At 32.5% G+C, this 11,118-nt stretch overlaps 3 protein-coding genes across 3 annotated transcripts; 2 read left to right on the top strand and 1 right to left on the bottom strand.

Annotated features, from left to right (window-relative positions):
• Positions 1-442: 442 nt before the first annotated feature.
• On the top strand, positions 443-3,475 carry LOC108914652 (coiled-coil domain-containing protein 191). Its single transcript, XM_018720499.1, has 4 exons — positions 443-528; positions 586-1,828; positions 1,969-2,123; positions 3,287-3,475. Exons 1-4 carry the CDS (start codon positions 443-445, stop codon positions 3,429-3,431), a joined length of 1,629 nt encoding a protein of 542 aa, XP_018576015.1. The 3' UTR covers positions 3,432-3,475.
• LOC108914667 (guanine nucleotide-binding protein-like 3 homolog) lies at positions 3,459-7,714 on the bottom strand. Its single transcript, XM_018720516.2, has 7 exons — positions 7,696-7,714; positions 7,338-7,633; positions 6,661-7,244; positions 6,383-6,599; positions 6,190-6,290; positions 4,000-4,243; positions 3,459-3,786 (listed from the first exon to the last, which is right to left on the bottom strand). Exons 1-7 carry the CDS (start codon positions 7,712-7,714, stop codon positions 3,511-3,513), a joined length of 1,737 nt encoding a protein of 578 aa, XP_018576032.1. The 3' UTR covers positions 3,459-3,510.
• Positions 7,715-8,037: 323 nt separating this feature from the next.
• On the top strand, positions 8,038-10,457 carry LOC108914668 (CD63 antigen-like). The gene is made up of 6 exons (XM_018720517.1): positions 8,038-8,187; positions 8,242-8,308; positions 8,719-8,907; positions 8,960-9,130; positions 9,192-9,410; positions 10,130-10,457. Exons 2-6 carry the CDS (start codon positions 8,246-8,248, stop codon positions 10,193-10,195), a joined length of 708 nt encoding a protein of 235 aa, XP_018576033.1. The 5' UTR covers positions 8,038-8,187; positions 8,242-8,245; the 3' UTR covers positions 10,196-10,457.
• Positions 10,458-11,118: the final 661 nt, after the last annotated feature.

The following is an 11,118-nucleotide window of genomic DNA, read 5'->3' as shown; positions in this document are numbered from 1 at the left end:
CCGACGGCGTCTATGCTTAAGCCGGGGATTAGGTCGGTGATTAAAAGGAAAGAAAGGGATTCTTTCCAGGTAGCCTTAATAAAGGCAGGTAGAATTTGCTCCTTGCACTACACTTTCACAAAACACGTGTGCTCTGGTCGGCTGCCCGCTAGGAACACTCTCCAGTGCAACGGCGACTTTTTAAACTTTAAATTGGGTCATAAAACGAGATCCGAATTTATATGCGCGGCTTATAAGTCTTCAGTCTTCACTACTTGTCTACACTCCATACTGTCCTTCATTACCCCCACCAAAGTTTAATTTGACAGTTACAGTTGTAATATGCAAGTGACGTTTGCACAAAAGCGGTTTATTTGAAAATAAAAAAGCCCCTTAGCAACAGAAACGAAATCAAACAATTATTGAGGCAGCTGTATTGGAGATTATATTAATAGCATAAAAAATGGAAAGAATAGATACCTTACAGGTGAATTATGAGGAAAATAACGTCCTCTCTAAATGTGAAAATGTATTTTTGGAAGCGAAAAGGTAAGTTAAAAATAAATATGCAGTATGGTACAGATCAATAGCTTATTTCATATTTAGGGTATTATTAAACGAACAATTGGATAAAATAGCTAATATTACATTATCTGAAGTAAACAATTCGAGAAAAACTATAGAAAATTGTATGAAGCAATGCAAACACAGCTTAAATTGGCAAAATGAAAAGTTTTGGGAAGAGTTACCTCCAAATCCAAAAAATCCCAAGAGCAAATTAAAAGATGTATCCAATAGATGCCCTATTAATGAAGAAATTAATACCATTATTGGAGATTTAGTAAAAATAAATAGAAATGAACATATTAATTTAAAACCTGATGGGAGAGATGAGTATTTAACAAAAAAATATTTTCTTTTGTGGAAGAAAACAGTGAAACATAAAATAGAAAAGAAAAAGTTACCGAGAAATACTCTGGATCAAAAAGAAAAATTGGAAAGATTTTTTAAGAGAATTAAGCAACATACAAAACGAGAAAAAAGCTGTTCCAAAAAAGAAACGCTTTGCACAAATATTAGTCAGCAAAAACCCCCTTCACCACAAATTTACGAAAATAGGTATAAAGCACAGAAAAGTATCATTATTATGCAGAAAGCCAAACTGGAGGAACAAAACAAAGTGATTGAAGAGCTGAAAATGGGCGTAATAAGAGAAGATCTATTAAAATCTATTGAGAATACAAAGAATAATATTAGAGAAATATTTAGCAACTGCTCCAGCAAGGTTAAATGTAAAGTACCCGTTGTAGTCATACAAGAAACACAGCAGTTTAAGATCAGAACACAGAAAGCTCCCAAAATAGTCCAACAGCTGGAGCAAAGAGCCTTGCTAAGAGCTCAAAAAAGACAGTTAGTACTTGAAACAAAACGTTTGATTGAAGAAGCCCGTCAAAAAATGTTGGAAGAAGCAATCGAAAATAAACGAGTAATGGAGGAAGAGGAGCGAAAAAGGAATTTAGAAATAATTAAAGAGAGGCGTAAGAAAGAATTGGAACAGGAGAAAGTACGGCAAGCCAATAAACAAAAATACCTGGAGAGTTTAAACAAAGCAATCAATTTTTATAATAAACTGACATTGGCGAAGTGTTTTAAAAAACTGTATAAAAATTGTCAGACAAATAAAGCCAATGCTTTACTTGCCAAAGAACATTATGAAACAAAAACGCTAAAGAGAAATATTTATCGTTGGTGTGATTTTGTGGAAGACACTTATAAATTGAAGTATGAAATTGCTGACGCACATTTTACGTATACTGTGTTAAAGAAAACTTTAAAAATATGGCACGAGGTAACTATTTTTAATTTTACTCCGAATTCGTTCGGAATTTTTTTTTTTAATTAAAATCAGAATTAATAATAACAAATATTTGTTGATGACAAAAGTGTAGCTTGATGTTTATCATTATTCCTTCTTTCTTTATGTTTAAGGTCCATATTGAAAATAAGAGGAACATGCAAGTGGCAGAAGATTTATATGATTTTCGCCTGACAAGTAATACTTTTATATACTGGCACAGATATGTATGTTCCCTATTCACTTTACAAAGTAAACAGTTAAAACTAGCAGAAAGTCGTTATAGGAGGTAAATATTTGTTACTAAAAATATATTTTGGTTTGCAGAGTTCTCGCAGTTGGCGTAGTTGAACAATTTGTGAGTTGGTTGCCAAAGTGTCGGCTTGGACTTCCTAATGTCTCAGGAAACATATCGTTCTCCTTTTCAGGAATAAAATAATGTACAGGGAGCTGATTTTAAACACTCGCTGAAGTGATATTCCTTTTATTCTCATTTTTTATGTAAATATTTCTTTTTAAATTTTTAGCCTCTTAACGTACAACCAACCCCTTAAGAGGCTTAAACTAATACTTCACAATGAGTTACAAAATTAACGTTGGCGTTTTGTTTGTGTCTGCCTAGTATCCTATTGTCATATCACATCAGGTGGATCGATGCTATGTAGTTCACCCAAAATTAGATCAGTGTTAGAAGTCATTGACACTGAGATTCACAAACTAAACATAGTGCTTTAAAAAACAGTAGCAAACACTTCTTATTAAAAACTTGAATTGATTTTTGGATTATTTCGAGTTTGGCAGATTAGTAAGTTAGTCCAAGCATTCTGCAATATTAAATTTGCAGAAATTACCTGAAAAACAAAAAATTTGACTGTATCGGAAATTAACTTTTAAATTGAGTAACTTCATTAAACTCGATTCAAAATGGTGAATATGGCCAAAAAAATGAGCAAAGTTGCAAAAAATGGTTTTTCTAAAATAGGTAACAAAAAAAAATTAGCATTGATCGAAAAATTTTAAATAAAGTTGTAGATTTTAAAAAGTTTCAGTCTCTTCCAAAACGTTGAGAAGTCCAACCAAATGACAACTGGCCCAAAATCAAAAATACAGGCTGTTGTAAATTCACTTCTACTACAGGGACCTCGGAAACGATAAGAGATACAAAGTAGCCTAAATGGGGGCTACTTTTTTCAATATAACTTCAAACAAGGCTGAAATGAAACAAAAACGGATATACAAAATTTCGTTTTTTTTTTGCAAATATTTTGAAAATTAAACATGTTAGCCTTGATTTTTCAGAGACATAATGTTGGTCCCCTGATTACACAACTTTACCCCCATTTAAGATACTTCGTACCTTTCACCGTTTCCGTGATCCCTGTAGTGAGAAGCGAATTTGTAACACCCTGTATATTTTATTGAGAATTTTCAAACGATTGATTATATTTACAGGAGATTGTTGTTTCACTGCTTTTATCTATGGCGTTCTCTACCCGCAGTCATTCAACTTGAGAAAGCGAAGGAACTGAAAAAACGTAAGTGGCGGGAAAAAGTGTGGGAAGTTGTACCCGATTACAGACCTCCTGAAGACATTTAAACACATTTTTAAAGTATACAATACTAGTTTAAGTTTTATATTTTTATATTTTATCAACTTGAGAATAAAAACAAATAAATTACTTCGTAGTAAAATCTGTATCAAAATCGTAACTCTCAACGGACATATCTTTATTGGTGTTCAAAGAAAAATTGTCCAATCCTGCAGCTAACTGCTGCGACACTTTTTCTCTTCTATTTCTTTGTTTCTTCTCCTTTTTAAACTGGTTCTTCCGAATCTGATTTAGCTTTTGATTGCCTTCCAATTCCATTTCGGGATCCACCTTTTTCAATCTGGGCTCGACTTTACTTTTTCCACTCTTCTTTGTCGGCGCGACTTTTATTCTGTCGCTTAACTGCAAATAAAACTAATTAATCAACTGTGAAATACATTATACTCCAGATACAGAATAGTAGGCAGCGACGGAAATGGTCTTGAGGCTCAACCAACCTGAGCCCACCATCATGTCTAGATGAAGGGCATCAATATAAATTTTGAATACGAATAAGGGTATAACAAAGATTGAGCAAAATCACAAATATTGTTATTAATTTTAAAATTCCCGTACCAATTCTTTATCTTCCACATCCTCTTCCATTTCCTCGACAGACTCCACAGGACCCAGACTATCTAAAACAAAGGAATTTGTTTTCGGATCCGCTTCTTTTCCAATTTTGTTTAATATCTCAGTCTCCATAGATTCAAAACTGTCCAAGTCGAACTCTTTTGCAACCTCTGTAACGATCGATGAACTTATATGTACATCGTTTTCGTTTTCCTCTGGTGGCAGGGTATAATATTTTATTTTACCGCTAAAAAGGAATGGAACGGTTACTAAGCTTCAACAAAAGCAAAGATTATGGTCGCATATCGAGGTGGTTAATATCAGTATGAAAAATTTGAAAACTGTTTAATGTACGGTAATTATAATTAAATATAGTGCGCTAGAAATTCCACTACCATAATTTTAATAGGCAACAGCAGTGGCGGCTCGTGATATCTTTGATAGAGGAGGCTTGAAATGAATGAAACTTTAAACTCGTCTTTCTTTTCTTTGAGGGCGGGTCATCGTTAAAGGTTTCGTCAATGTTTTCTAACAAAATTTCATACAATGTGTTGAAATGTCTCATTATTGCGGAATTCTTTTAATTTTGATAAAAGTGAATTAATTCTCTTTTTAGAAAATGTTACGTCAGTTAATTTATTCTGCAAAATTTGGAATGCAACATCGGTTTGTTCAACAATCACTGTAAAGGTTTTCAAGAAACAAATGAAATTTTTGTCTAACAACAATTGTTTTAATCCATAAACGGATCCTAAAGTTTGTTGATCGTTTAAAAAATCCTCACTGTCCTATTCTTTCTGTAAGTTTTTACCGGATTATTTTCCATTGCAATTTCCGACACTTGTTTCCTATAGTTTGGTTTAAAAAGGTAACACGCACATATAAGCGAGTTCGGGCCCAGTGATGGTGTAGACGAGAATTTAAGAGCAGGTTAAGTCTTTGCTATTTTTTTGATTTAAAATATAATAATTTCGGATTAATATTGTGCTATTACTGCTAAAACAATGAACCAAAGGTGCATTTTATAAGGGGTGTTCCAAAAAGACCCGAACCCCCAATAACTTTTTAGGATGAAGTCTTATTAAAAAAGTTTAAGATTGCTCTATAGCAAGGTGACCAGCAATACATTTTAATAGATTTTATTACATGGTTTGTCTAAATATGAATTAATGCACAAATAACTGACTTTCCCCCATTTTAACGCATATTTTCTATAAAATGGGCTTAGTTTGAAACTTAGATAACTTTTTGGTGTATATAAATTTGTAATTTACGATGGTGCTTGTTCAAAAGCGGCAAATTACAAATGTCTTTGCAACAAAAAGTAATTTGAGTTTGATTGAAACATTCTTGCGATTTTTCGTGTCTTTCGAGGCCTCTCGTTAAATTTTTTAAATTGTTAAAGCCGACCCTGCTCCAAACCGATAAATTATTGTTAATGAAAAATACACACTGCCAATACTATCAAAAACTGCAGAGGAGGCTCAGCCTCCCCAGCCTCCTCTAACGAGCTGCCACTGGGCAACAGTATACATCAAAATATGACATGAATCCCAAATCCACCCATTTTCAAGAAAAAATTTATCAGTATCTTCAAGACGATGTATAAAAGTTCGAATAATTAAGGAACGACATAATTCTGTGCGTAGAATACTATAAAGTGCAATTTTTATTACTTTTTTTCAATTTGCTTGTATTTAGTTTTAATATATACAGGGTGTTCCACATAAGAACTGACACAGAGCAGGGGCATGTAACGGAACCCAAAATATGGTGATTTAACGCAACTTGCCGTTATACTAAGGTGCACCCCTGAGAAGTTATAAGCCTTGAAAATAGGGTTTCAAATTTCGAAAAAAATCAATATCTCAGTTGTACATGAACTTGAAAAAAGCAAATTTGGTTGGACTGTTATTTTCTTAATTTTTTTCGTGGTATTTCTCTTTATAAATGTTTAACATATTAATTTAAGGGAATTCCCCAATGGCACCTAATAGGAGATTCTTTTAAGTATCGCAACGACTTCTTGATACTGGTAGTGTTGTTTCTCGCCCTGATAATCAGGGTTCAAACCTACGTTTGGTACAACTTGTTTGTTCCGTTAAACTTGATCTAATATGTCTTATGCACAAATAATGGCAGTCAAACTGCTAACACTCTGTATAATAATAGTATCTGTGATTTAAAACTTACTTATTCCAATCCTCTAACAACCCTCTTGCTGCAGCTGCAACGTCAGGAACACCACCTTTTTTATATTTCCCCGTACGACGTGCTTTTAAACTGTAGAATTCCTAAAACGTGGAAAAACTAGTAATTTTTTAGATTTAAACAGGGTTTAGGCGAACTGTGAATATTGTTTTGATTAACCATCAACGTTACTTACGTCGGGTGTGCTATATTCCGTTACATCATACATTTCCATCATTTGCTGTTTCGTGACCCTCTGCAGAATTGCATTTGCAGGCGTTATAGGGTCCTGTAAAGTAGAAATACGCACTGCGTTTCTTAACGACGCACTGCTGTCACTTCCCGATGCGAAAACGATACCAGGGGAATCCAACAATTTGATTTTTGAATCTAACTGAATTTCTTGCATCGCCCTATAAAATAAGATTAATTAAGAAATGCTTTTTCTGAAATACATTTGATTCTTGTGACTACCTTGTGACCCCTGGAGTAGCGCCAACATTGCAAGCTTTAGATCTCTTCAAACTGTTTATTATTGAGCTTTTGCCGACATTAGGTAACCCCACGACACCAACTCTTATAGACGTCTTAATGCCCTTGTTTCTGCAGTAATTTGCTAACAAGGACATTAATAAATCCGCACCTACGCTTGAGGAACTTTGCATAGTATTGGCGGTTTTTGAAAACTTTTTCTGGCCTAACTTCTGCTTCTGTGTTTGTGTTGATGCTTTAAAGGCGATCGCTGGAGTTGATCGTTTGAGATATTTCAGCCATTTGTCGAGAACGTCTCGGGGGACTAAATCTGCTTTGTTTAACACCAAAACGAGTCTTTTGTTGCCTTTCATATTTTTGACAGCTTCCTCGACCTGTGTACACCTAGTGCCCAAAGGATCTCTAGCATCGACAACTTCTAAAACCACATCAGCAGCTTCAATAACCTTTCTAAACTCCTTATAGTACTGTTTTAAAGAATTTTCGCTACTTAAATCGTGAGTTTTTTCTGAAACACCAGGTGTAAGATGCTCGTGTAGTTTTCCTCTCACCTCAGCGTTGGCCACCTAAAATTAGAAAAATTTTTTTTTAAATAGTATTTCATATTTTTAATTTTAAATTCAAATACATATCAGAGCCACAAAATATATTTTACTTACTAGGCCTTCTAAACCTCCAGCTACTACAGTTTTCTTTGCCTCTTCTCTTTGCTTAATTTTTTCTTGGCGAATTAATTCTCTTTGCCGCTGCTTCTCCTCTTCTTTTTGTTTTGTCATCGCCTCGACTTCTTTTAGAATATCCTCCTTGAACGGACATATATTTGGTACCTGAATTACATCACGTTTAGTCTTTTTAGGATTTTTTTTAGCGTCCCGCCTTTGTTTTTTATTGTGCTGACGAATTTTCTTTTCAATTTTGTATCGTAGACGGGCTGGTTTTCTCTTAGACTGTTTTTCTGGAATTAACAAAGTAAAAATATATAAAATCCTAATAATTATATAATAAGACACCACTTACTCAAATTAAATTTTGCCATATCAGATTATAATTAAGTCTTCGTAGTTTTTTTTACAAATTCTTGTCAATTATAAATGTTAACCAATAACCATAAACATTTGGAACATATTTCTTAACCTACAATTAAAAAACACATACACGTGTTGTTGGGGACCAAGGATTTTATATTCTATACAAATTTAAATCCTTGGTTGAGGACAACACCATAGACCTAGATTAGAAAAGTATAGATGTCTTAAAACGAAATAGATGAATACGCCATACACCGTTAAATAGCCAATATTATAAGAAACAATTGTCGTCACTGTCACTGTTCTTTATTTGTAAAGTCAGTGTCTTGTATACTACGACGTAGTAGTTATTTGCATTATTGCATTTGTTATCTGCAAAATTATAAGTATTTGAACTATCTTGCAGTGTTGCACATTATAAAACATTTGCATACGTCTGCAATTAAACTTATTTTTTTCTAAACATCTTCATATTTAAGAGGTAAATTGTGTTTATTGATTGAAGTCTTTTTTTGTTTAACTAATGTTATTTCAGCAAAATGGTGACTGGGGGTATGTCATGTGTAAAATATCTGATTTTCTGTTTTAATCTTCTCTTTGCCGTAAGTTTATTTTATATTAATTACTAATAGTTATTATTTTATTTTTGTGCCATCGAATCTTTCGAAATTAAAAAATATGAATTTTTGTTTACATAGATTTTATGTCCATTTTGTACAATAGTACAATAAATGGAATAGTAAACTTGAAACAATTTTGATCAAAGAATAATGAAAATGTAATGTCAAAACACAAATCTGGAATGTTACTTTTTTATTAATGGTTAATGAACTCGGTATGTTCATGTTAAAAAATATAGTTGTGCTTTGCCTTAAAGTTCCTCACCAATTTGAAATCAAAATTAACATTCACAAAACGGAAACATATTTTCTTGATCGATTGTACAAAAATTGCTGTAAGGTGGCGAGTTAACTTACAAGTAATAAATACTATTAAAATAATCATTTTGCAGCTCTCTGGTATTGCGATATTGACCGTGGGAATTATTATTCAAGGAATCCATGCTCAGTATTCAAATTTTTTGTACTCAAGCTATGAATCTATTCCTCTATTATTAATAATCGTTGGATTAGTGATCTTTATCGTAGCATTCTTTGGATGTTGTGGTGCTGTTAAAGAAAATCATTGCATGATCATAACGGTAAGGTTAACACATATAATAAACCTTGGGAGATGTTTATGTTGTTTAACAGTTTTCAGTGTTGCTTTTCGTTATATTGATCCTTGAAATATCCGCTGGAATTGTTGGATATGCTAAGAGAAGCGAGGTGGAACAAATGCTCGAAAACAAATTGAATAGTACAATGTTCGAATATTATACCAATCCTGACGTAAAAAATACCTGGGATATTGCTCAGCATGAGGTAAAAGTTATTTATTCTTCCTATAGTATATAAATTGTATTGTAAATTTGTTTTTTTTTAGCTGGAATGTTGCGGAATGCGAGGCCCAAATGATTGGTACAGAGTAACGAAAAATGATTCGCTTCCCCACACCTGCTGTCCAGATACTCAAAATGATGGTTCCTGCAATATTAAATCTGCGAATAAGTACAAGTCGTCCTGTTTTGAAAAATTAGAAGCAGTGTTCGTTCAATACGGATCCATTATGGGAGGCATTGGTATCGGAATTGCAATATCGCAGGTAAAAGAGAATTGCTAATAAATTAAAAAATTTCTGGTATATACATCTTTATATCATTTTTCATATTTGTGGCTAATATTTACATCCTTTAATGTTTCTAGATTCAATTTTAATATACACGCTATATAGGGTGTTTCTAAAAATTTCAGATCTTGAGCATTTCACATTCTTTTTTAGATGCCAATTTAGTAATTTTTTATCTTTCTATAAAGACATTATTTTTTTTTATTTCACGTACAAATTTAATTGTAAATAGATATTTATTGTACTTATATTTTATCATAATTTGTTTTTTTGACGAAAGGGGGAAATTTGCATTTTTAACACAGTTTAAACAAACTATTTCTTACACAATTAATTTTTATCAATTAAAAAAAAATTGCAGCGAAGCCAACGGATGAAAAAGTCATATTATTTAGACTGATTAAAAAATTTCTAATATAATTTATGTTAGTGGCTTGTACATCTGTAAATTGGGACACGTCATAAACGAACATCCTTAAAAAGGGTCAAAAAGAGGAGTTACTAATTATCTTTCATTACAGCCAATTACCATAATTAAATAATTACTTTTACGACCAAGATAAATTCCTATGACATTACAAGATTTGTATCTGTTTTTCTTATCGCAAGGAGTGATTCATGCCACTGCAAATTGTTGATATAACTGTGAAGCCGTTGCACAGTGAAAGAATGTTAATGTGTTTATTTTTCTGCAGCTTATCGGAGCAATATTTGCCTGTTGTCTGGCTCGTTCCATTCGTAAGGAATACGAAACTGTTTAATCCACATAATCTGTTTGTGCACTGAATTATACATAATGTACCTTTTAGCAAATATTTATATGTTCTTTCTGCTGATATTTATTTCGTATTTAAATGTTACGGTAATTTTTTATATTATCGCAAACTAAAAAGCGAAAAAAGGAATCTCATTTTTTTTTTAAATTTCTCGTAATTGTGTTCACTTATTCAGACTGAGTTTTTGTTTGTTACGAAGCGATTATGTAAAGAAATTATGTTTACATTTTAACTTTTTTTTTAATAAGACTAATGCGTGCGCCAAAAATTATTAACTCGGGAGCCAATCTCTTTATATAAGGAAAGATATTTATTTTTAATATTATTTATACTTCTTGTACTGATATTTAGATCTGGTGTTACATTTTTTATCTAATATAGTATGTGATTTTTATTTTAGTCTATATCGTGGTTGTGTAAAAATGTTAGAGAGGATTTACATATTTTATTAATTTGAATCTCAATGTTATATTATTATATATATTAAATGTCAATATATGTATTATTAACATCATTATGTTTTTTTATTCTCCCTTATGCGACGGATTTGATGAATGACTGGTGTTGCAAGCGAGTCTGCTCTCTGTACACTCGGGCATCGCTGCTCCTCCACTACGATGATTTTACGGCGGACGTATTTAGAATATTTAGATTAATTTTAACGAGCCGCTACAATTTTTGCTTCAATAATTGTATCCAAATTGATACAACTATTGTACCGGTTTAGTGTTGAAGTTGTACAAACAATTTTTGTCGCAACGTGAAATTGAATGACTGACATCCTGCGTACATCAATTTAATTTTTTAATGCTCCTCTATTTATTTTTGCTGTTATGTAACACTGCAGTCACTGTCCCAGCTAAAATTATGCACGTTTTATCTTTCTAAAATATTTTAAATTTTATTCG

This window comes from Anoplophora glabripennis, unplaced genomic scaffold (assembly GCF_000390285.2).
Source record: "Anoplophora glabripennis isolate ALB-LARVAE unplaced genomic scaffold, Agla_2.0 scaffold902, whole genome shotgun sequence".
Classification (NCBI taxonomy): domain Eukaryota; kingdom Metazoa; phylum Arthropoda; class Insecta; order Coleoptera; family Cerambycidae; genus Anoplophora; species Anoplophora glabripennis.
This window is presented reverse-complemented; position numbering and strand designations above follow the sequence as displayed.

What these genes read in the sequence shown, in the direction of transcription:
- LOC108914652 (XM_018720499.1), top strand. Translation starts at nt 443, where the DNA reads ATGGAAAGAATAGATACCTTACAGGTGAATTATGAGGAAAATAACGTC. An exon ending in GTATTTTTGGAAGCGAAAAG is followed by an intron (nt 529 to 585) that starts GTAAGTTAAAAA and finishes TTTCATATTTAG; the next exon opens with GGTATTATTAAACGAACAAT. An exon ending in CTTTAAAAATATGGCACGAG is followed by an intron (nt 1,829 to 1,968) that starts GTAACTATTTTT and finishes TTTATGTTTAAG; the next exon opens with GTCCATATTGAAAATAAGAG.
- LOC108914667 (XM_018720516.2), bottom strand. An exon ending in CTGGAGGTTTAGAAGGCCTA is followed by an intron (nt 7,245 to 7,337) that starts GTAAGTAAAATA and finishes TTCTAATTTTAG; the next exon opens with GTGGCCAACGCTGAGGTGAG. An exon ending in ATGTGGAAGATAAAGAATTG is followed by an intron (nt 3,787 to 3,999) that starts GTACGGGAATTT and finishes TTTTATTTGCAG; the next exon opens with TTAAGCGACAGAATAAAAGT.
- LOC108914668 (XM_018720517.1), top strand. Translation starts at nt 8,246, where the DNA reads ATGGTGACTGGGGGTATGTCATGTGTAAAATATCTGATTTTCTGTTTT. An exon ending in GGGATATTGCTCAGCATGAG is followed by an intron (nt 9,131 to 9,191) that starts GTAAAAGTTATT and finishes GTTTTTTTTTAG; the next exon opens with CTGGAATGTTGCGGAATGCG. An exon ending in TCGGAATTGCAATATCGCAG is followed by an intron (nt 9,411 to 10,129) that starts GTAAAAGAGAAT and finishes ATTTTTCTGCAG; the next exon opens with CTTATCGGAGCAATATTTGC.